This window comes from Lagopus leucura, unplaced genomic scaffold, assembly GCF_019238085.1.
Source record: "Lagopus leucura isolate 7727_CA_CO unplaced genomic scaffold, USGS_WTPT01 Super-Scaffold_100009, whole genome shotgun sequence".
Taxonomy (NCBI): Eukaryota; Metazoa; Chordata; class Aves; order Galliformes; family Phasianidae; genus Lagopus; species Lagopus leucura.
Window position 1 is genome coordinate 4185420 of NW_024962266.1, and position 23100 is coordinate 4208519.

A 23100-nucleotide genomic window follows, 5' to 3' on the forward strand; every position below is an offset into this window, starting at 1 on the left:
CCGCGGCACGGCCCCGTCCCGCCCCTCGGCTGAGCTGCGGTCCGGGCTGCTGGCGCTGAGCGCTGTGCCTCGCGCTCCTGCCGTTTGGGATCCGCCAGCCAGCCTATGGAGCTTCTAACGCGAAAGGAGGACCGGCGTTTCTTTCTTTGAGGAGGAACCCGTGTGATCCCAGGCTTCCCTCTGCAGCCGAGCTCTGAGCCGGGAGGTGACCGCTCCTCCCTTCGGCTGCTCCGAGCGGTTCAGCTCCTTTGCTACGGCGTGGCTCCGCGCACATCAAGCGCGGGCTGGGTCTGCTCCTCTGCGGGAACGCCGTGACCCGAAACTGCTTCTGGGATCCGCCTGAGCGGTCCCGGGTTGGGGAGCCGTTCCCGGCTCTCGTTTGGAAGCTGTGCTACGGCTCTGAAGGTTGTCAGCTCTCGAGTGCCCTCGCCAGGGACCTGCCGAACCCTGTGCTCGGAGGGAGATGCTAACGTTGAGCTCCGAGCAGAGCAGGGGGAAGGACAGCGATGGGGATGCTCGGTGCTTTGCCCTCTCCCTGCGCTGGGACAGCCGAGGTCACTGCCCGTCTATCTTATCCTGCCTTCCAGCTTTACTGAGTGCAAAGAGATGTAGGTACAGTCCAGCCTGAGCTTTCAGAACTGATTTTGCCCCTCAGCTGAGCAGCTTCGAGGTAATTTTCAGAGTCGTCGAGCACTTTGCTGCAGCACATCCTTCCCTGCAAAATTAGTGCTGCGGGGACACCTTCCACCCTCCTCTGCTTCCCTTCAAAAAACACGGCTGTGTTCCTGCTCTGCATGGGGCTCAGTGCAAGAACAGACCCGGAACCTCCCACCCTGCAAACCCAGATAGATCCTCATGTCCTGCAACTTCTCGGCGCTGACGCACCCAAAGCGACTCCAGGGTGCAGGAGGGAGGTTTGGGGAGCTTGCAGGGGGCTCTCACTCAATGTGCATCGAAGGTCATTTCTCTGTGTGCGGAGAACACACGCCACAACAAGCACAGCATCTGGGGGGGGAACATACAAAACCAATGCTCTCCTCCAGCCAGAGCTGCTCTGGGAGCCCAGCAGGAGTTTGGCAGTTCTGGGAGACTTCTGAATTCAGAGGCGAGACCAAAAAAATGCTCTCTGTTTAGGCCAGGGCTGAGCGAGATAATTCAGCACAAATGTTAAAATGAGGATATGCAGAGGTGTTGTGAAATTGTGCGGAACAGACTAATTCTTTTTTCCTCCACGAGTACAGTGTTGAAATGAGAAATATTTGGTTTCTAAAATATTTCTGCTGCCAGTGGGTTTCAGTTTCAGTATTACAATGGAGTGTTTTGCAAACCCCAGCGTGTTTCAGCTGGAGTTGCATTTAGCAGCTGGGTTGAGCTGAAGCATTCCTCTATGGGTTTGTTCTTAGTTTTGGGCTTAGCTAAAAAGCTGCCTATGTTTGTCCCAAACAATTGAGAGAAGTATTCACTTTGTTTGCAGAATTACAGACGTGACCTAACTTAATCTTTGTCCAATATGATCAGCTCTTCTGCTTTATGAAATAAGCTAGAGAAAAGAACAGAATACAGTAAGGCTCAGCCTCACTTTGCTGCTCTCTTTCACAATCTCATTTATTTTTAAATAGAAGTCTTGTTTCAGAAGCAAGCAGGGTTGTTTGTTTTTTTTTTTTCTTTTGGTCTTTAAAAGGTCATAAAAATGTATCTGTATTAGAACAGCTTTGCTGGATGATGCTTACAGCGAGGTACCCAAGCAGCATGAAGTTGCCACTGCATACCCTGACTATGCATTATTCACACGGTATATAAAACTGGTAGTGAGATAACTTTAAAATACTGATTTCTCTCAAAATATGAACACGATTAATGCTTCACCAGTTCTTACATCAGCGCCAATACTTAACCATGAAGAGCAGAAACAGTGTTTTTTGTTACCGAAGTAGTGGACAACAATAAAAATGAGGAAGAGGAGGAAGCACCCAGCATCTTGCCTATATCTTGTATAAAATCACGCCTAGAGCTGCTCTGCTGATGCTGGGCTGTAGCACGTCTAGTTGTGTTTGGCATGGTAAAAACCTCTGCAACAGGATGCTTCATGTGTAATCCTTGGCCAACGCTGCAAAGGTAACTCAGCTCCCTGTTGGCCGTGGGGGATAAACATCAGTAAGTCTGGGGTAGTGGATAAAGTGCTGCAGCACTCCTGGATCTCATCTTCATGTGACCAGCATTGTAAAGAAATCAAATGTCTGCTCTTTGGTTCAAATTGCATCCCTTTCCTCTTCCCTCTCTTTGTCCCTTCCTCCAAGTCAATGGCCACAGAATCTCCCAGGAGAGGCAAGGCACGTGGTGGGAGGACAGAAGATTCAGGTGGTGATTTCAGGCACTGGGTGGATGGCTGAGCCATCAGTGGAGCAGATCAGCAAGACACCAAAGGCCAGCACAGGGGTCTGGAGCACTTGGGTGAACTGCTTGTATAAACAGCATACTGTTCTTGATTTGTGTCTTGCTCAGGTGTAGTTTCTGCCTCTGCAAGGCTTCAGTCTCTGTTGTCCATACAAAAGCAAGACATGCTTTGCTCCAGCTGCTCCATCTCCAGTAGCCATGATTGTAGGCACAAGGGGCTGACACCTGGGGCTGGCTGCTAGGTTACAGTAGATACTTCAACCTGTGCTTGCCCATAGGTGTTCCCTGAGTTAGCAGCTCTGCCCCAGCACTCCTGCAGCAACTCAGTATGTAGGAGGACCATGTAGGAGACTGTACAGGACCTGGATTTCTCTTCTTGGGGTGCAGAGGAGGCACGGTAAGAATCCATCCTGCTTAGTTAAGGATTTGGGGTGTTAATGCCATAGGTTTTGTTCTTTACCACTTAGTATCAGTCTGCTCCTCGTTGCTCTGACGTTAGCCAGAGTATCACCTGCCTGGCAGGAAGGCAAAAGTACCTTTGGTGGCAAGGACCTGGTGTGCTGTCTCACATGGCTTGAAATAAGTATCAGTATTATCATCTACATTCATCAATAAAAGCTGGGGAGAGGCAGGCAGAACAAGGGAAAGCAAGGCAGGGAACTGCTGGTCTGCAAACACTCTCAATCTCCATGAAGGGGGCTTTTCCAGGGGCCCTGGAAAGGCCATGGAATGGCTTACGGAGGTGTTTTGTCAGCTTGCTCATGTCCCAACCCTGAGGGCTCCCCTCTGTGCAGGCAAATGACGTAGAAACACTTCTGATGGCTTCCATCAGATCTGGGTGAAAAGGAATCATGTAGGACCAAAGCTGATGCATCTGCCCAAAGAGATTCTTGTAGCCTTGTGGTGGTAAATGGATCAAGAGTGAACTTTTTAAGAGGTAGCATTAAGTTAAACCATATTATTCGTCCCTTTGCCTCGGGGCTTCACACCATCAGAGTGACAACAAAGTGTTTTGTGTTTCCTTGTTCTCTGCTTTCAGAATGGTCACTCCATTCCCTGTTTTGTGTAGTGTTTAAATGCTGATAGCTTAACATTTTTTGTCATTGGTGTTTGAGGAATTTCTGGACTGCAGATTTGTTTGCACATTCTGAATTTAGGATCTGGTTTTTAGGTGTGAATCAGTCAGTGGAGATGTACCAGGACTGGCTGGTCAAACTCTTGGGTAGCAAATCTATTTTCTTTTTGAAGCATGACTTCCAAATGTTGGGTTTAGTGAGTTTTACCTTGCTTTGTTCTACTTCCTGCAACGTGCAGTTTTTCCTTCCTGCATCCCTGCATTGCAACGTGCTCCTGTGCAATTAGCAGTCTAAAATATCAGCTTTTCCCACCTGTCAGAAGGAAGCATATAGTCTATTATTATCTTCAGTTGGCCAGGAGGCCTGGATCAGTTTTTACCTGTTGAACTCTTCCAGGAAGGTACAGGAAAAAAAAAACCTGTAGAGAATTCTACACAGCACTGGTGTTAAACAAAGTGAGTTCTTCATTCATTTTTGTCTCCACCTGCTCTGAGGCTGGCTTTCCAACCCTTCCTGGGGCTCTGGCAAGCCCTTAGGGTTTGGTGTGGCAGCCCCACTTCTCGATGTTCTGCACTGGGTGGATCGGTAGGACCAGGTGGGAGATGCGGCTCCACAGCCCGCTCAGTTTGTCAGAGTCCATGTGGTCATAGGAGCTGGGAGTCCTGGCACTGGTGAACTTGGCCCAGAGGAAGTCACGAACCCTCTCTTCCACCTGTTGGAGTCTGATGTGGGTCTCGAGCATCTCCTCCTCCAGCAGCACGGTCAGCAGCAGGGCCACATCCTTAAAAGCAGCGCTCTCGTGGTCACAGTACTTGTAGAAGATGAGGGTGGCACCCGCTGGCAGCAGCTCGAAGCGATGTATCACCGCAGCACGGTCCCCAGCCTGGAAAGCTGAGCTGAGCTCTGAGTCCACCTCCAGCTTGGCCTGGTCGCTCTGGAGCCCGGATTTATCCTTGCCATCGATCTGCACTGTGCTGGCACGCAGGGCGGCAGAATAGGTGTCAGCTACACGGGCGCTAAGGCATCGCAAGGTCCGCTCGCCTTTGCGGGCGGCTGTGAAGATGATGATGGCCGGCTGCGTGTGCTGGGATGTGTTGAGGTGCTTCTGCAGGAACTTGCGACTGCGAAGCCACAGGTCGGGACTCTGCCCTGGAAACCTGTCCTGTAGCTGGTTGAACTGGGACAGGAAGGCCTCCACTGTGGGGTTCCTGGGGGCTGGCTGGGATTTGGCGGTTGGGTTGCCGAAGCAGAATATGCAGAAGCCAAGAAATACGAGGCCCAGAACGACAAGTCCTGCTCAACAGGGAAGAGATGCAAATGGGGAAGTCAGTCCCAAGCAACCCATGGCAACCCGCTGTTTATACCTTCCTTGACCTTCCCTGCTAGGACAAGAAAATGGTTCTGGTTGGCACTCTCTGGGGTCTCAGGAATAGTGAAGAAACCACTTGCTCCATACTGTAGAACCCATGCTACTTCACACCACCTGGTGGGGCTACAGCTCCACAGACAAGGGCAAGGCTACAGCCTCCCGGCTGCAAGGCAGAACGCCAACTGAAATTATAGCAGCCCACAAACTTTCTTCTCTTACCCCACTTCATCTGTTTTCTTTAAGGTTCATGACCATTTGGAGCACCTGCCTCCACACATGGAGGTGGCTGATCCAGCTAAGCTATTGTGTTTGCTGCCTTCCTCCTAGCTATGCTTGGTGAACAAGGACTACCCTGGTGTCCAGAAAGGAGAGCAGTGGGGCTCTCCTTACTGCTGGTGTTCCCAGGATCTCTTTGTGCCAGGAGAAATGCACGGTACAGATTGGGTCAAACTGGGCTTCTCTTTAAAGGCATGGATTGCTTTTTTTGTGACCTGTTTCCCCCAAGTCTGTAGTATCTGTTGAGCAATGGTTCCCTCAAACCTTCAGAAAAGACTGTGAAGGGTCATGAGAGAGAAGAAAAGTTAAATGTGCTTCATTACTTGTTCCTGGAGGATCGGGGCCTTCTGGTCGATGAGTAATGCACAAGGGAAGCTCCTTTTCCTCACCTTTCACTAAGAGGGACTCTGTAGGTTTCTCCTGTTCTGTGTTTTGAGCACTGATGTTCTGCAAGCAGCGCTGAGCCTCTGGTTGTGGGGCTGCATGTCCTACAGTGAGAGAAATACATTTTCTATTTGCTGTTGAGAGAACAGCTCAATTGGGTAGTTATGAGAAATGCAACAAATCATCCTGGAACTCCCAGCTGTGGGAAAGAGTTAAAGTTAATGCTCCTTTGGGAAGTCTTGTCTCTCTTTGCTTTTTGGGCAGGGAAAGAAGAAAGATTCAGCATAGTTTCATGCTTTTGAAAAGAGAACAGAAGCAAAGGGGAAAGAGACAAAGAGGAGCCAGTTAACTTTGTGCTGAGTAGCAAATACCTTCTTTCTTGTTTGACTCCAAAAGAACTGACAACAGGCACTAGGAATCTCACTGTATTCCAGCACCTAAGCAAAGCAAAGGCATGTGCACGATCGAGCAGCAGCAGTGTGCAACCACCAGCTCACCTTTAGTCCCGTGCCTGCTCCTTAACATGCCTGAGTAGTCACTCTCCAGTGTCACTTGCTCTGTGTGCTCTCCTGCCTCCTGGTCTAGGAGAGGAGCACTGGGGCTCTCCTGCGCCAAGAGGCCCTTGGTGACATCTTCTGGGGCGTTCAGATCTGAACGTGTCATTTTGCTGTCAGAGCTCAATGACTTGCTTCTTGATAAAGCATCTTCCTCTGCTGTGTCGGAGCTTTCACACTGCCTGCTTGTCTCCTGGTCCTCCTGGGCTTCCTGGAGGCCGTGGTTGTGTCCTGCACAGTCCATTTCATTTTGCATCAGCCTGGCTGTAAGGAATGAAATTCACAGACCTATGCTTAGTTTCTTTCAGCATAAGAAACGAGTATTTTTTCTCCTGTTCTGCCCCCTCTAGGGAAAGGCTCCGTTTCTTAGTATTTTGGAAATGCAGTACACACAGATGGGGAGAGACTCACCTCTGTCCAACTCATTTTCTTCCTGAGATCTTTCTGATGCATCATTTTTTGTCTCCCCAGATTCTTCCAGTGATACTTCAGTTTCCTGAGGAACTTGAGTCTCCTGAGGAGACTCCACTGTGGGGCTATCTAACTCTGTCAGAGCCACCTCTCCCCCATGAGCAGCTGGTGGCTTACACACTAAAGTGTCCTCCTCTGATTTGCAGGGGGTCTCAGGCCATGTGCTGGTCACTTGGTGCTCAGGAGATTCTTGGGGAGGTTCTTGGTGTACAGGATGCTTGGCTGTGCTCTCCACCTCCTCTTGGGCTGGCCCAGCTGTTGGGATCAGAGTTCACGAGCTCAGTTAGCCATGCAGGAGATAAGAACATCCAGCGCTTTACTACCACCCTGCTAAAACTCCCAGTTCTTGCATTTCAGATACATCTACACAAGCTGCTCTGGGGGAGAATTTACCATGGCCAGCCATCATCACCAGTGAATCACAGTGCCTTATGTTTACACAGAGTACTCTATTGTTTTGGCTGTAGTGGTAGCCACACAATGAGCAGTCACTTTCAGAGATGCAATCCTCTATCTGTCCTTTGATCTGTCCAACACCAGAAACTTGAAGCACTTTTAATGCTCAGATCTTACCAGCAGTGTGCGGTGGGTTGGCCTTGATACAGCTGGGCACCTGGGTTAACTAAAAGTTGGAATACACATAGTTTGAGATAGAGACACTTAAATAAGTGAAGGATGGGGACTGGGGGTCCTAAGTGATGCAAGGGCAATCACTCACTTTCTCACACAAGCAGGCTGATGACTGGAGAGTCTCCAGATAATGGCTACTTTGGAAATCAACCCCATCCCACCTTTTTCTTCCCGTTACCCCAGTTGTATTGTTCAGCATGACATTACTGTGCATGGAACATCCCTTCAGCTAATTTGGGCCCATCTCAGCCTACTTCTTGGGAGAAAGAGAAAACCTTGAGCCTGTACAAGCGCTGTTCCGCAGCAGTCAAAACACTGGTTTGTTATCAACATTTTTCACTTGTGGACTTGTGGTTAAAGAAAAACAACACAGCACTCTAGAGGCCTCTATGCTGAAAGGTAAGTCTATCTTAGGCAGACCTTGTGCACACCATTCTATGGGTGTGGCAGTCCCTTCATTACATGGAGGGTATGTTACCACTTCTTCCCCAGAAAGTGGTTTTTCCTAGGCTAGTAAACTAAGATAATAGACTCAAACCATTTCTAAGGCTGTTGTTCAATACTGGTCATAACAATTATGGTGGTGTCTGCGCAATAGCTGCCTTGGAAGCCAACCCTAGATTATAGATAGCATCAAGCTATCACTGAAATGCTCCAGTGCAAGAGAAGATACCAGAGAATGGAAGCACATGGTAGGAACTGAAATGCGAGGAACCAAGAAGTATCCTGCTATTCAAGTTGGGTACAAGAAGTGTACCTTGCCCTGCCTCCTCTGTAGGTTTTACGTCCCTAGGTGGTGGAAAACTGTCTTATTATTTAATGCCTATCAATTTTTGGCTTCTGGGCTGTGCAGAGTTTGGATCTGCGGATCAAGAGCCCGCACTTGAGCTGAACCATCTCATCCCTACCTGGTAGATACAACCTTGTGAAGACTCACTTCTTCACTGGAAGCATATTTGTTGTAAACTCTGAAATTCCTTCTGCAGGTGCACTTAAGATACATTTGTGCAGCAGAACCTCCTCCTCCTTGATTGGTAACCCAAGGGAAGTGATTCTGTCACTGCCACCTACTGTGCACAGCAGTACCAGTGGGAGCTGTTCTACCTGATTACACTGGGCTGTTGGCCCAGAGGTGTTTTCTCTGCACACTGCATTACAAAGCAATTTCCCATGACAAAGCAATGGCATACCAGGAAGAAAGCTCTCCCAGCCTGAACTCTGTCTTCGGCCCTTCTTGAGTTGCATCCCAAACACAAAGTCTAAACCTGTTGCTGATAGGAATACAAAACTGAAAGTAACCTGCTACTACGTATCCTGGAGAAGAGTGGATTTTTCTTAGCTTTTTTTGGTTTCCATTTCCATTGTTGGTGTTGAAGTCCTTTTGCAATGGGATTTTCCCAGGAAGTGGAGCAAGCATAGATTTCACTTACCTCCGGGCAGACCCACACTTGAATTCTCTTCCATTTCTTTTCTCCCTTGGAGTCCCAGCACTGTTTTGCTTCACTTTCTCCTTTGCTTGTCCAGGGACTCGTCTCCCCCCTGGTGGGGTGACTGAACAAGTCCTACCCCTGGCAGGGCCACCATCCTGCCTCGGCCTCAGGAACTGCAGCTGAATGCCTGTAGACCTGATAAGAGCAAACACAGCCGCAGTGATTCATGGTGGAAGGGGAGGCTCCTCCCTCTCCTCGAAGTTAATTTCGTTGCAGGAAAATGAGTGCATGTAACCGTTACGGTATGCCATGAACTCACAGTGTGCAATGCCTGCCAGCCAACCAGTGACAGGCAGTGTGGAAAACTCATTAGAAACTTTCCCTGCCGAAGATGAGTTCAAGCAGACCAAAGATCTTGATTCCCTGCTGGAGGGGCATCTTCCCTCCCCCCCTATCCCCCTTCCGGGCTGCCTCTGTAGCTGAGTTTTCTTGCTACTGCAAGAATTAGGAGTGCATGGGTGCAGAGTGTGGCTCTCTCAGCCTGGCTCCTGTCCCTCCCCTCCCGGCGCTGTTCCGCTTGCAGAATAAGGAAGTACAAAGATGACGTGCCTTCGGACACTTACCAGGCAGGGCTGGAGCCTGTCAGGGAGGCAACTAGAAGCAGCGAGGTGGCCAGCAATGGCCTTGGGGCTTGCCTTTGCCCTGGGGCTGGCTGAAGAGTCCTTTCCCTGAATACACTCTGAATCCTCCGCTGTGGGTGCAAAGGTGAACCCTGCCCTTCCTCACGCGCCCGGGTAGGCTGCTGGGAGCTGTAGTTTTCCTCCTTCCTCTCCAACGCGGCCACCTCTTCCCCAAGAAGCAGCATCTCTGTCAGCAGGGCTGTTTGCTGGAGCATTCCATATTAACCTTCAGGGCTGTACTTCTGAATACTGGATTTCTGTGCTGTAGGTTTAAATATGTTTGAGCAATGCTTTTTGACAAAACAGTAATACATGTTGCTGTACCTACATGGGATAGATATGTTCCATCTTTTCTATCCCCTGCCCCAGGACCTATTTCATAGGAACTGGTGACGTGGGAACATCAAGGCAAAGGTATCAGTGCAAGGGCAAGAGGCTGCAGCCCCCCAGATCAGGCTACAGCCTCTATACAAACACCCTCAATACAGCCCAACACCAAATGGCTGAAACAAAGCATGAGGAACAGCAACTGTAGTGGTGCTGCTATGAAGCTGAGGCTGCATCTGGAGCTCTTCAGTTTGGAGAGCAGAAGGCTGGTGGAGCTGTTGTTCACCAAACCCTTTGTTGCCAAAACTTTAGACACCTACGCACCAGATAGTAGGTCAAGTTCAAGGGAGTTAAAGAAATAGCATTTTTAATTCTGTGTACAGGAGATCTTCAGTCCTTATTGGCACTCGGGCAATGAAGGCAGAGTGTCAGAAAGGATCAAACTTATTTCTGGTCACTAGGTTCATAAACAGCCAGTGCAGGACTTGGCGGAGTTGTACTTCGCAATGGAAGGTGTCACTAAGGTGAACAAAACCTGTTCCATGGTCTGCTCTTTGTGCTCCCACACCCAGAGCTGGAGTATGAGGGACATACAAGGGTCTGGATGGGATGGAGATCTCTCTCTTCGTGGCAGCAAATACAGTGCTATGCTTTATAGAGTAATTGATTTTTTCATTGCTTCTATTAGCAGATTTGGCTTTTATCCTGAGCACTGATTCTTATTTTTCCTTTTATCTTCTCCCCTTGTCCTGCTGAGAAGCAGGACTGAGAGTGTCTGGATATACACCTAGTGACCAGGCTAGGCTAGCACACTAAGGGATGTTAAAGCCAGAAGGGGACCTGTGTGCCATTCTGTTTGCATTCCTTTGGTTGGGAACAGCCAGTGGATGCCCTGCTCCCCCTCCTGCAGCAAAGCAGGCAGCAGCTCCCTCTGTTAACCACAAAGCCTCTGTAGGTGCAGGGGACAGAGTCCATCTCCCTTCTAGACAGACTCAGCAAATTCTTTTGTCGTGAACAATCTCTCACCGGATGCAGCAGAGGGCTGTAAAAACAGGAAGAACGGCAAAGCGTAAAGGAAAAAGCCTAAGTGACTTATCCACAGCGAGCTGCACTCCCTGCGATGCTCTGTTATGCAAGAAGCCAAGGTCAGAATCTGCATAGAACATCATCTCCCCCCAGGGTTGTGCTCTTGGGTGCCATCCATCTCGCACCCTGGCCAAAGGTGTATTTGACTTGTTTCTGGCCAAAGGTAAAGAGCAGCATGATGGACACAGCGGACAGGAGCTGCAGAGCTCCGTTAAGGTCGCACCATTCTGCATCGCTCCGTCCGTCCGTCCAACCCCACGCCCGCCACTTCCGCGTCACGTCGGGCACGGCCGGAAATAAAGGCGGCGCAGTGCGCGCCCTATGCGCTGTCCCACGTGACGCGGAAGTGGTGGGTGCGGAGCTCTCCCCGCCTCGGGAAGTAAGGTTGGCGGAGCCGCCTCCGCCGCGGAAAGGCGGCAGCTTCGGTGCAGCGCGGAGCAGAGGACGGGATAATGGAGGACGGCGAGGAGCAAGCTCCGCCGCACGCTCCGCCGCACGCTCCGGAGCTGAAGCACAGGCGGAAGAGCCCCCGGTTCGCGGCCGAGGCCGAGCCCGACTCTGGTGGGGCGCCGGAGGGTGAGCGGCGCGGGCGGGCGTAGCGCAGTGGATCTTGCGGTTTAGGGCGCGGTGGGGCGGCGCGGAATGGGGCGGGCGGGCGGATTGGGGAAGCGGGCGGAGAGTTTTGATAACGGAGTCAAGAAGCGGAATCTCGTTGCAGGAGGCGAGCCGTCCTTCAGCAGCCCGGGCAGCCTCACCCGGCCTCCGATCCGCGCCTGCAGGGCGGCAGGTGAGTCCCGGCCCTGCTGCTCCCCTGCCCCCGGGTTCGGTCGCCCGCTGAGCTGAAGCTTCTTTCTGGCAGCCTGGGTGGGATGGCAGGAAGACGGTGGCACTGCGTAGTGCGATGCTGCGGCTGTTGTTTGGCAGCCTTAAACATGTCTTCATCTTTTCAAACCTCTTTTTTTTCCTGTGAGCATCTCTTTTGACTGGTCAGCCGGCCCTGACCTTTGCTTTGCAGCTTCTGCCACCTTACTGGACTTTATTCTTTCTGTTGGCAGTGCTAAGTTGGGTTTTGGCCTCTCAGTGGCTGCGGGGTTGGACAAACATTGATGGTGTGAGTTGATGCCTGAGAGCTCCCTGAGGGTTTCAGTGAGGGATGTGGGTGCCCTGGAGAGAAGCAGCATGTGATGTTATGCTCTGAACTGATTTTAAGCCAAAAGCTCTTTAAAAAAAAAAAAAAAAATCAAAATAAATCTGTGTGGCAGCATGGACAGCTGTGTTTGCAGAGGATTCCAATGTGCCATAAGCTTTTCAATTCTTAGTTGCTTTTTGGTGTCAAGAAAGTAACCCTTGGGAGATCGTAACGAGAAAAACACAAACAGTTCATATACATTCTAAAACTGTATCTTGTCCATTGTTTTTGTGATGTTATGAGCACCAGTCATACTGAGATTATATCAGGCCTCCTTTTATCTCTCTTTTCCTACCCAACAGGTGGTTCTTCGGCTTCCTTCCTTCCAGAGAGCCCAGCAAAGGAAAAAGTGAATGATTATGATGTAACTGAGCACAGGTATTCAGCAGGGGATCAGCCTAATGTTTATACACCGCTGAAAGGTAACAGCGCTAGTTTTGTCCGTGCCTTTCTTGTGATGTAATAAATGATTGCTTAATTGTACTCAAATGATACTGAAGGAGGAGTTGAGCTGAAACCTGAACGGACAAAGATGTTTAAAATGTTGTTTTGGGAGGGGGATCTGGGGGAGCTGGTAGCTAACTGCTTGAAGAATCAGGGAGTGGCTTGAAATTCATTTAATCAGTAATTGTTTAATCACCCAGCTAAATTCGCTGCTTGTGGGAGAAGCCTGAAAGCAATTGTGAGCGCAGACTGACAAAAGATAGGTGTGAACCAAGTGGCAGGCCCTTCCTGTTAGATGTGGTAGCTTTCTTCCTTTACAGAGGGGTCTGAGAGGCTCATGTGAGTAGTTTGGCAGTACACTGTGTACTCCTTCCCTGATAAGCTCTGAAGAAGTCATTGCAAGACCTAAACATGTGTTGGAAACATCTTACTGTTGTAAACTCGGATGCAGTCACAGTTTCATTTATAATTTTTGCTTTGGTTTCAGAAAGTAAGGCTGACTTCTTTGAGAAAACTCAAGAGCACCATTCTACAAAATCACAGAGTAAGTAGAAAAATAGATTCCAAGTCCTTCCCTGTAAATACGAGAATGCTACAGAATTCTTTTCCTTTTTTCTGCTAGTATTTTTCTTGTGCCTTTTAACTCTTTGTCTGGGAGGGGGTCAGGAGGCAGGCCCACACGGAAGCTGGAGAAGCTGCTCTGTTCCAGAGCTGGACTTTTCTATTTTATCAGTTATTCAACTTGCTCACCCAACAGAAAATGTCCCCTCCCCCCTCACTTTTTTTTGATTTTTGGCTGAGTTGGGTTGACTCATGGAGCAGTCAGTAAGTGCAGAGCACTGAGCAGGCGTATTGTGGGGTTGAGGGGAAAGAACACAGCCTTCACTTTTGGTATCAGTGGATCAGGATGTGCACAAGTCACCTTCCTCTGTAAGTCTTCCTGGGGTAATGGTGGCCTGTTGTGGTTTGAACTAGCTGTCTGATACAGAGGAACAGCTTTCTTCTGTGCTGGCCAACTTAAGCCTGTTCATCTAAAGACCAATTCCTTGTTAAAGATTTTTGTGCTTTTGGATGAGAGATGGGGTTTTTCAGTGGTTTGCTTGCTTGTTTTCTTTGTGTGTGTGTTGGTTGATGTTTGTTGGCTTTTTCTCTTGGGAGAGTGCTCGACAGGGTCTGCCTGTGCCCTGTTGAGGGTGTCAGAGAGTTGCAGAACAGAGTTGCTCATTTAGTCATTCAAGCTCTGGCTTAAACCAGAACTGCTTTTAGCACCTACTGTCATTACATTCATACAGAAGCAAGGCTGTTGCATTTATTTTGGTGTTCTTGAAGTAACCACTGCAGGGTGTGTTTGTTCAGTTTATTCTCAGTAGTGTCATTGACAGTATCTGGATTTGGTTAAATGTTACTAAAGAGCCTTCAGCTTTGAAACCAGTTGCTTTAGCTTTCAAGGGGCCAGGAATTCTCACATCTTCTTAATTAAGAGACTAAATGAAGAAAACGTGCTGACCAATAATTGCACTGTATTCATGCAGGTCTTGGGAAAGTTGCTCATAACACTCTTTGATGGATAATGTCTCTAGTATTTTGCTGTCCGAACCCATTTAAATCAATAGACTAATAGTATATTTTAAGTTGAAGCCCCAGCAGTTATTGGTGCATAATACGGGGCCGTGATCTGATTGAGATAACAGGCCTGCATTTCAACCTGCATTGAAGTTACTGGCACCATGCCAACTTGCTACTGTTAATCAAACAGAAATTAGATTTGGAGAAGGAAATGTGACCCTTCCTAGGTGTTGCAGGTTTCTGGAGAATGCATATCCCTGGTTACAGTAAGACTGTAAGCCCTCTCTCCACTGGAAGATTGGTTATGATTGTATATTTTTCTCATGTTCCTTTCTTAATCTTGACAGGCAGAAGTAAATTCCGAGATCGGCCCAGCACAGGGAAGCAGTCACAGCACTTGGCCAAAAGTAAGACTTCTGCTTTCACTTCTATTTCTTACGTGCATTATTTTAAGCACTCGCTGGCTTGCTCAAACGGAGCATCCTTAACAGAACCAATGCCTTGCTCACTAGGGCGTGTGTTTTCAGTACTAAAGAAGGGAAGAGTCTTGTGTGATGGATGGGAAGTGTTTTTGCCACTATTTGAACATCTTCCATCTGTACTGTCTACAAGGTTTGCCCTGCAATTAAAATTGAGGCAGACCTAGTGGTGGTATTATTTAATAGCTGTTGTGTTGCTGTCCTGCTGAAGGTTAGGACATTAAAAGACAAAACACAAAATCCCCAACAATGTAGTATAAGTTCTTTGTTGCCAGAGAACTTGGTCTGTTTTATTGTGGGTTTTTCTGGGGACAGAATCAAGCCTTATGCTTTGCAGTAGGTCAAACACGTGTTAGTTTAGCTGTTTTAATTTGCAACCAAAACCAAGTTTCTGATGCTCACTGTGCTCCTGTGCACTGTTTGCCGTGTGTCTTCTTTGTGAAGCTGGTTGAGAATGTGTTCTATGGAATATTGAGCACCTCTGAGATACAAATAATGCATGTTTATACTTAAGAAGACTGGGGAGAAACAGCAACAGAAATTGTTCTGGTACTGCCAGATTTTCTATCAGGTTTTTTCTATAGAAACTAAATGGAGGAACAAGTTTGACCTTTGTGAGCTTTGCCACTTTAAACTGAGGATTTGATTGAAGGAAGGGTGGAGCTTTCAGCTCCTTTTTCAGAAGAATGTCCAGTGTCTTGGTTATTTTGAAGCATTTTCAGATTAACTTGTAATGACGACATGTTATGTTGCTGAAGAAGTGAGGATTTCACAACACTACTTTTAACCTGAAAGATGAAATTGGGAAGGTTCTCTTTTAAGCTAGAACATTTTTATTTTCCACTACTGTACCAGTAGCTTAAGAGTGAAATCAGTTCATTAACTTCTGCTGTATTTTCTTTTTTTCTCTTTTTGTTGTTATTTGCTCCTCTTTTCTATAGAGGATGGATCACAGAGTGGATTTTGCAAGGGATGGACTTTGTTATTTGTTCTGTTAATTAGTATCTCATTGTTTGCCTTCCTGTGGATTAAAATACAAAGCCTTCCAGATGCAACTTTGTCAAGTAGAAATACTCAAATTCTACAAGCGTTTCGGGCCCGGATGAAGAAACTCAGAAATACATACCAAAGTCAGGACCCCAATCTGTGGAAGAGAACCCATGTGTTCCTTGAGAAGCACCTGAATAGTTCCCACCTGCACCTGGAGCCAGCCATCTTACTGTTCACAGCTGGTCGAGAAGCTGAGAAAGCACTGAGGTGTCTTAGTGATGAGATTGCCAATGCTTTTGCATTCTCCCAGAATGCAACTACAATCAAAATTAACGGGGCAGACAAAGCCGTATTGGACAGTGATGTTGTTAAGCTGGAGGTGGATGATGAGCTCAGCTCAGGGTTCAGACAAGGCAAGAAGGTAGCAGTGGTGCATCGTTTTGAGCTGCTGCCTGCAGGCTCCACCCTGATCTTCTACAAGTACTGTGACCATGAAAATGCAGCATTTAAGGATGTGGCTCTTCTGCTGACAGTTCTCCTGGATGAGCAGTCGCTGAGAAGAAGCCTCACCTTTCAAGAAGTTGAGGAGAAGGTACGGGATTTCCTTCGGACCAAGTTCACTAGTTCTGATGATCCTGGTTCTTCTAACAGCATAGATACAGATAAGCTGAGTGGATTGTGGAGCCGTATCTCTCATCTTGTCTTGCCTGTTTGGCCTGAAAAGAGCTTCTCTATGGAGGGATGCACATAACAGGCTTTAGAGTGGCCTTTGGAAAGGAAGGAGACAGAAAATGTGGTGTGATGGCTGAACAGGGAAGAACTGTGGCTGTTGAGCTCAGACACACACAGTTTCTGTGCAAAGAAACTTCATCAGGTGGCAGGGTTGCTAGAGTAGCTGGGACTGGGACTCTGAACAGAGCCTGCAGAAGGCAAGCAAGGAACTTGCTAGTTTTTGGGAAGTTGCCTTCAGTAACTTAGGTTTGGTGTCTTGGAATTAGAAGCGTGTGCCACTGCAGAGCCACTCATCTGCTTGTGAAGTTGTCTTGTTGGCTTTGCTCTGAAGAGCCTTTTCTGCTGGCAGGTAAAGCTAGAATCATGTGTGATAAGGTAACGAGACAAACTATCACCTTCAATGGACAGTATTTACCTTTCTTGTAATACATTAGCAATGATAAAGTGACATGAATCCATATAATCATAGCATAGATGTCAGCTATCTCTGGAGACTTCTTGAAATGACAGAATTGCCTGAGAGATTTGTGACTTACAGAGAATCTTTCAGCAAGCATTTCTTCCTCAAATTTCTTCCTACTCTGACCAGTTCGGAGAGTGAGAAAAGCTGATGTACAAAATATTACCTTGATGCTGGTAGTAAATGTTAGTTAAATGATTCCTCAGCCCCTCTTTGCATCACTGCTTCAGAAGTTCTGCAACTCTTTAAATTTGGGGAGAATTGAGGAAAAACGCCTACCATGTGTGTACTAAATGTTACATCTCCTTTTCAAATAAAACCTTAGCAAGACATAATTATTTCTCACCTTAAGAAGATAATTATTTTTGCATTAAGAGAATGTATTTATTTGTGGTACCTTGTAAACTAGAAAACAAATCTTTTTTTCATGTCTGTGTATAACCTGGTGCTTGCTGCATAAGCTTTTAGTGAAGAACAGATTTGCAAGGCGTGTTTTTAAAATACATTTTTAAGAGTGCCTCCTGCCAAGAATCCCTCATACCAGACTAAAAACATGTGTCTTTCTGTTGTAAATATTTTTTGTAAAAAAGAAAAAGAAAAAAAAAAAAGTGAATTGCAGCACTTCCATTTCATTACTATTAGTGATGCTGCTGAACCATTGGTCTGCACGTATTCAGTGTTGAGTATGAAGGTATGTGTGAATACTGCTCTCAAATTAACAGGTCATTTTCTTTAACAGCTGAGAGCTTAGTGGTTCTTGGGCCCATCCTTTACTCACAAGTCCCTTGAGCTGTCATGTTGTCAAGGAGAACGTCTTGGAAATGCTGGAACATCTGGCTTCTTGTGCAAGCACAGATTCGGGGTGTAATGTGGGATTGAGCAAAATCACCTGAAGTGTATAAAAGAGTGCAGTTGGAGAGACACAGCTGTGGTTGTTTGAGCCAGTGGTGGAGTTGTGTTTACCACTGAGAGCCAGCACTGGATACCAGTTCTTATTTTAATGAGAAGAAATACAAACTGTAAAAAGACATGGAAGTGCTGCTGTTCTGTGTTTAAGAGTAGCTCAGGAAGAAAAAGGTGGCATTTACATTTTGAACATTTCACTGGACAAATGCTTCTTTTTAAAGAATAAAACAAACTGTGACTTATTTCCAAGTGTATCCTGATAGTATATCTACTTGTATGTTACTGTAAACTACTTCAGTAATCATTAAAAAATAAATCTACTTGTTTTATAAACATCATGAGATTTGCCTATTGAATGTTACATGGTCAGAATTCCTTGTTCATGTATTTAAGACTGTTCCCTTTACCTTTGACCAGATACAGATGCCTAAAATAAAACCTTCTGCAAAATTTAGGAGCTCCAAGAAACTTGAGTGGAGTGATAGCTATTGGGATGCAGATGTATGTATTTGATAGTATCTGGGCTGCTCCCCGACTGGGCACAACTCAGGAAATTGTAATAGCTCTGGATTTTCTCATGCTTGGTGTCCTTGTGCTGTTTCTCAGTTCTGATTCAAAGTTAGCATATGGTTCACTTGTTTCATTTGTCTGATATCAGTCAGATGACTGAAGGGATGATTCCATTGTTGGCCTACTTCTGGCTGCACATTCCTGTACCTCTGCTGTGCCAAGTTAGTGTGCTGTGAACAGCCTTAGGGACAGGTCTGAAATGAAAATCAGCTTGGGGGGGGGAAAAAAAAGGATAAACTCAGCAGACTGAGCCATGCCACAATGGTGGGAGATTCATGCTGTTATTACTAATGAAACACGTGTGATTCAGTTTCTTTTTCTAAAGCTGTCTCCCATGAGATGAAAGGGCTGTGTTCTACTATTTCAAGACCAAATAGGAAGGTGTCTTGAAGCTAAAGACTTAATGTTCTACTTAGTGTTGTGTCAGACAATAATTGTGGGTTTTTTTGTTAATTGCAAGAGAAGTGAGGTGTACTTCCAAATCTACAGTGTGCTGCTTAGTCTGGAAAAATAAATTAAAAGCAAAATGCTATACACAGCCCATTCTGGAGGAGTGGGAAGGGCTGGAATTAGAAGGCTTCCTACTGCTGAAGAAGTAGGTCCAGTTTGTGGCTTTGTCCTTTAAAGGCTCTTATCAAGTATCTATAGGTACTTAATGCAGATCTTAACTTCTCCTGGGCCAGAGTTGAAGAGTAGTATGTCTGTTGCTCACAGGCAGCTGATTGTTACCCTCCATGTCTTATTTCATGGCCTGCAGTAAACTGAGCCTGTTGATGTTTTTGAAACTTTGGCTTCTTCCAGAGAAATCTCATTTGTGAAGCTGCCTCTCCCTAATAGTTAACAGCAAATTAAATAGACTGTGATAGTGAAGATGTGGTTATAGACAGCGAAGAGCCTAGGCTGGAAAGGGAATGATTTATGTTATGTAGACCTAGAGTATATAAACTTCGGGTAAAATGTGATTCTAGAAGAGCAGGACCAGTCAAACCAATTTGCAAACAGCACACTTCAGAACACTTATTTTCCATAATGCTGTGAGTTGGCTTGGAAAATGGGAGTGAGGCACACAGGAACGAGAAACTTGATTTTGCTCCAGCAGGGTTCTTATCCTGGTGCAAACTGCTCCTGCTGCAAGTATACAAGTGCCAGGGAGTTGGTGACAGTGCCCTGCAGGCAGCCAGGGCATGCAGAAAGTAGAATGTGGGCCGCCTTCTGCAACTCCTGCTGTCGCCTTCGTGCACCTAGAGGAAGGCAATACCTGTTTTGCCTTGAGCAGTGCATGGTTTGAAAGGGACTTAGAGCAATGCACTGCCTCATCTGTTTTTACCTTGTCTCTCACACCCTGCTTTCAGTCGCGCTGCACTGAGCAGAGGAATTCTGAACAGTTTTTCCCCACAAATTAAGAAAAAAATCACGGATTCAATATTCTTTTTTGAAAGATGTTTGTTTAGAACTGATAATCAAATCAGCTCAAACTGGGTGCAGAAGGCAAGGTGAGCTCCCCATTAAGGTAGACTTACAAGTACTTGCTGTATAGAGCAGAGCTACACTCAATATCTATTATGTACTTGGAAAAAAAATCTGGCTTTAGAGATGCACAACAACATATGAACACTTGCCAGATTCTGTGCTAAGACCCTGTAGCCCAGCTGGAAAACTGAGAACAAATCTGAAGTGATGCGTAGTGAGCCCTTCTGTTTTCTAAGCACAAATCACACGGGGAAAATTTTTCATGCTGCTGTAAGACAAACTGCAAAATTGTATCAGTATATAGAAGGAAAAGGGGGAGGGGAAGTTTCCTGTGGTTCTCACAGCTGTCCTGTGTCCTGTTTTATTGTCAGTGCCTGACAGTTGGATTTATAATGGAGAGCCTGGAAGACCTCGTACCACATTCAACAGGTGGAAGCACCCTTCCCCAAATTCCTCTCTGGCTCTTGGGAGCCATGCCAGTCAAAGAAAGCAGGGAGGGAGGCTGGGAGGGGGGGAACTAGCAGCTCTTTTGGCTGCAATAGCCAGCTGCCCCTTTTCTAATTTTAGAAGGGGCGTGCAATAGTAGTATGGAGTGGAAAACTTTCCAAACCTCTCTCTTAAAGCTGCAATAACAAAGTTAGTGTAAGATGAGATTGTGGCTATTTAGCCCTGACTTACTGTATCCATCCACCAATTCCAGCGCCCGGGGAGTGCTCGCAGCAGTGTCTCCATTGCTTCACAGTGTAACAAGCAGTTCATCAAACTGAATTGGGATGAGAGTCTTTCCTTTTCTCCCAGCTGCAGCTGTTTGCAGGTAAACGGCCTCCTTATTTCTAATCTTGGAGAATTTCACAAGGGGACTGCATTTGTTGTGAGTTTCTCTCTTGTTTCTTTTAGCACAAGACCTGCCTGTCAGAGCTTTATGCCCATTGGTAGGGAGTTTTTAAAAAGTAATGCAAAGTTTTATGATTAAGTTCCACGGATAAAGAGGATAAATAGAAGCTGTACAGAAGCAAAAAAATGCAGTAGACAAACAATGCCTTATAATTTTGACTGGCTGGAAAATTATTTTCATGTTTGAGAAAATTCTAATGCAATTCCCCGTTTGCCTGAAAATGAAAAGGAGCCTGAAACTAGATGAACTGCTTCCAAGCAGAAATGAGAAGCTAAGTTTAAAAGCATAATTAAAAAGGTAATGCATTACAAAAGTGCTGAATAATTTAACTAGGCTGCCAAGGCAGCAATATTAATGACTGAATTTAAGCAAACACCAGGTGATGATGGAGAATGGAATAATGCAATTTCCCTTCTCTGTGATCAGGGCTCTCATATGCTGCAGTAATATCGCCCGCATTGACTGAAGTTGTCATTAGTACAAAGAGTCTTCTGCATTTAGAAGGTGCAGGTTTGTTCTTTTAGGACTTGGGAGGGAATGAGGCACTCCCTACCACTTTTTCCCATCAGAGCTGTGCCTGTCTTTTTGTCCAATTATTTTTTTCTCTTATCTGGAGAAAAACACAAAAAACATTTTCCACTGCCATCTCAAGCTTACCTCTTGTTTCAAAGGAGGTATGCTTACTCTGGAAAATACACTCTGTAATTAGACTGTGTATGTAAAGGAGCCAAATTAAGGCTCAATGGGTACCCTGTAATTGTGACATGATTAAGTTCTGAGTTGCTCAAGCTCTGCAGCTGCAATGGTCTCAGCATTCGGGCTGCTTTCCCGTGTTGTTCCCATACTGGAATTTTTATATGCAGAACATTTGCCATTCACAAGAAGAGGGGTTATGTAAAAATAGTTTAATCCTTAAGGAAAAAAAAATCTCCAGTAATTTCAGTGCTCCTTTAGGGGCTGTGGAAGATAGCACTCCACCCCCGTGCTCCCCCAAGAAATTTGGCATCTGTAATCAAGCCATCACACTAATTACTGGAAACCGGAGTCTGGCGAGGCTGCAGACAGGCCCTCAAGGAGACGTTCCCAAAATAACCAGAGGAATAATTTCTTTCTTTTTTTTTTTTTTTTCCTATTCTAATGACTTTCCTTCTTCAATGGAAATAATTCTGCTGCAGCCAGATAACATCTCAGACCTATTTGTGAAATGTGGGTTAACTGTTAAATTTGGAAACAGGGAGTTCGGCATTCGGAGCTGCTTTCATTTTGGGAGAAAAAAAAAAAAAAAAAAAGTAAAAAAAAAAAAGCGTGATTTTTATGAAGATGGTGCCCCAGTTTGGGCTGCGGCCCAAAGGAACACGGCGGCAGTTAACATGACAAAGTGCCGTTCTTGCATCAAACCCGAGGCACCGAGCCCTGCCGCTCTGCACGAACCGGCACGGAAAGAATACAAGCCGTGAGGGACGCGTTGGAAAAAAGCCCTTCGCTGCGCTGAGAGCACAGCAGCCCCGCCACAGGGCCGCCTCGCCCCGCCCGCAGCCGGGCGCCGTCTCGCCCCGGGCCAGGCGCGGCGCTGCGTGGGCTCTGCGGGCACCATGAAAGCGGCAGTGTCGAGCCGGCGCCGCCCTTGGTCCGTCTCCCGGCTCGGCCCGGGCTCCAGCCGAGACAGGAGCGGAGCCGCTCGCCGGACCTGGTGCGAGCCGGGAGCGGGACGGCCGGGCCGAGCCGCAAACGACATGGCGCCGAGGTAAGGAGCGGCGCGCCGCGATGGGACGCCGCCATCTTGGGGAGGTCGCGGCGCGCCGGTTCTCGCGAGACTTGGCGGGCGCTCCCGCCCTGCCCCGCGCCGCTGCCGCCGCCGTTCCGTGTCAGTCGTTGTCCGGTAATGGCGGAGGGCCGGCGCCGCTGAGGGAGCGCGCGTCGGCGGGCTGCGGAGCCGAGCTCGGGACGCACACTCTCTGCTTTCGCGGGATGCCCCGGGACCCGGGCGGTGGGCGGCGAGGAACCGCCGCCACCAGGTGAGCCGGGAGCGGCCCAGGCCCGGCTGCGCTGCCGGCCGCGTCCCGCTACGGGGCCGGGCGGTGCGGCGGCTGTCAGCGGGCCGGGCTCCCTTGGACATCGCTGTTTCCCTTTTTCTTACGTCGATGTGCCTGGGGCGGTGAAGGGAGGGACGGGGTAGGGTATCTGTGGCGTCGCTGGTTGTCGCTTTGCATGGGGAAACGCCAGACGCGGGTTTTCTTCCCGAGCCTCCCGCTGCCCCGTTTGCTGCTGGCAGCCCCGGCCCTGCCAGGTCCGTCGCAGCGCTCAGCGCCGTTAACCGACCGCCTCCGGCTCCGTCCCCGCTGACAGCCGCTCCGGCGAGCTGTGACCGCGTCGTGCCGTTCGGCTGGGCGTTCGGGGCTTTGTGATAATGTGACTGAGGCTTCTTGTTCTGTGGATGTGGTTTGCTGAGCTGTAAGACCCGCTGTCGGTGTCTGGCATAGTTTGGCTGCAAGCCGTATCACGGCAACCGGGCGTCTCCTAGCACATCGCGTGCCTGCCATCGAAACTGCCGCTCCGGGATAGCCCTGCCGCTGGATGCGTGCTCCTGTGCCTCGTAGCTGAAAGCACACGGCCTCACCAGCCAGCCCTGTGTTTGGTCCTTCACAGGGCTGCCGGGAGACACCTGAAAGCTGGCTCGGTAGTCCGTTGCTACCAAAAGCACAGCACAAAACTGCAGCCAACA

General features: G+C 47.7%; 3 protein-coding genes across 14 annotated transcripts in view; 2 read left to right on the plus strand and 1 right to left on the minus strand.

Annotated features, from left to right (window-relative positions):
• Positions 1-1569: 1569 nt before the first annotated feature.
• On the minus strand, positions 1570-9361 carry TOR1AIP2 (torsin 1A interacting protein 2). Of its 2 annotated transcripts, none has more exons than XM_042873163.1 (6): positions 9208-9361; positions 8585-8779; positions 6465-6779; positions 5997-6317; positions 5505-5603; positions 1570-4763 (listed from the first exon to the last, which is right to left on the minus strand). In XM_042873163.1, the coding sequence occupies exons 2-6, from the start codon at positions 8616-8618 to the stop codon at positions 4003-4005; spliced, it is 1530 nt and encodes a 509-aa protein (XP_042729097.1). In that variant the 5' UTR covers positions 8619-8779; positions 9208-9361; the 3' UTR covers positions 1570-4002. The 2 variants fall into 2 exon arrangements, with proteins under 2 accessions (XP_042729097.1, XP_042729096.1); XM_042873162.1 differs by having other exon boundaries at positions 5439-5603.
• A 1638-nt stretch (positions 9362-10999) lies between these two features.
• LOC122181040 (torsin-1A-interacting protein 1-like) lies at positions 11000-17781 on the plus strand. Its single transcript, XM_042873164.1, has 6 exons — positions 11000-11253; positions 11396-11464; positions 12169-12288; positions 12798-12854; positions 14224-14283; positions 15297-17781. The coding sequence occupies exons 1-6, from the start codon at positions 11130-11132 to the stop codon at positions 16094-16096; spliced, it is 1230 nt and encodes a 409-aa protein (XP_042729098.1). The 5' UTR covers positions 11000-11129; the 3' UTR covers positions 16097-17781.
• Positions 17782-20174: 2393 nt separating this feature from the next.
• The window catches only part of CEP350 (centrosomal protein 350), a 72948-nt gene continuing 70022 nt past the window's right edge, over positions 20175-23100 (plus strand). For 9 of the 11 annotated variants that reach the window (XM_042873150.1, XM_042873159.1, XM_042873157.1 and 6 more), the window contains exon 1: positions 22305-22393. The gene's annotated coding sequence lies outside the window, so the exon portion shown is untranslated. Of the gene's footprint in view, positions 20298-22103; positions 22123-22304; positions 22394-23100 lie in introns of those variants that run through there. The other 2 variants (XM_042873151.1, XM_042873152.1) reach the window with 2 other exon arrangements.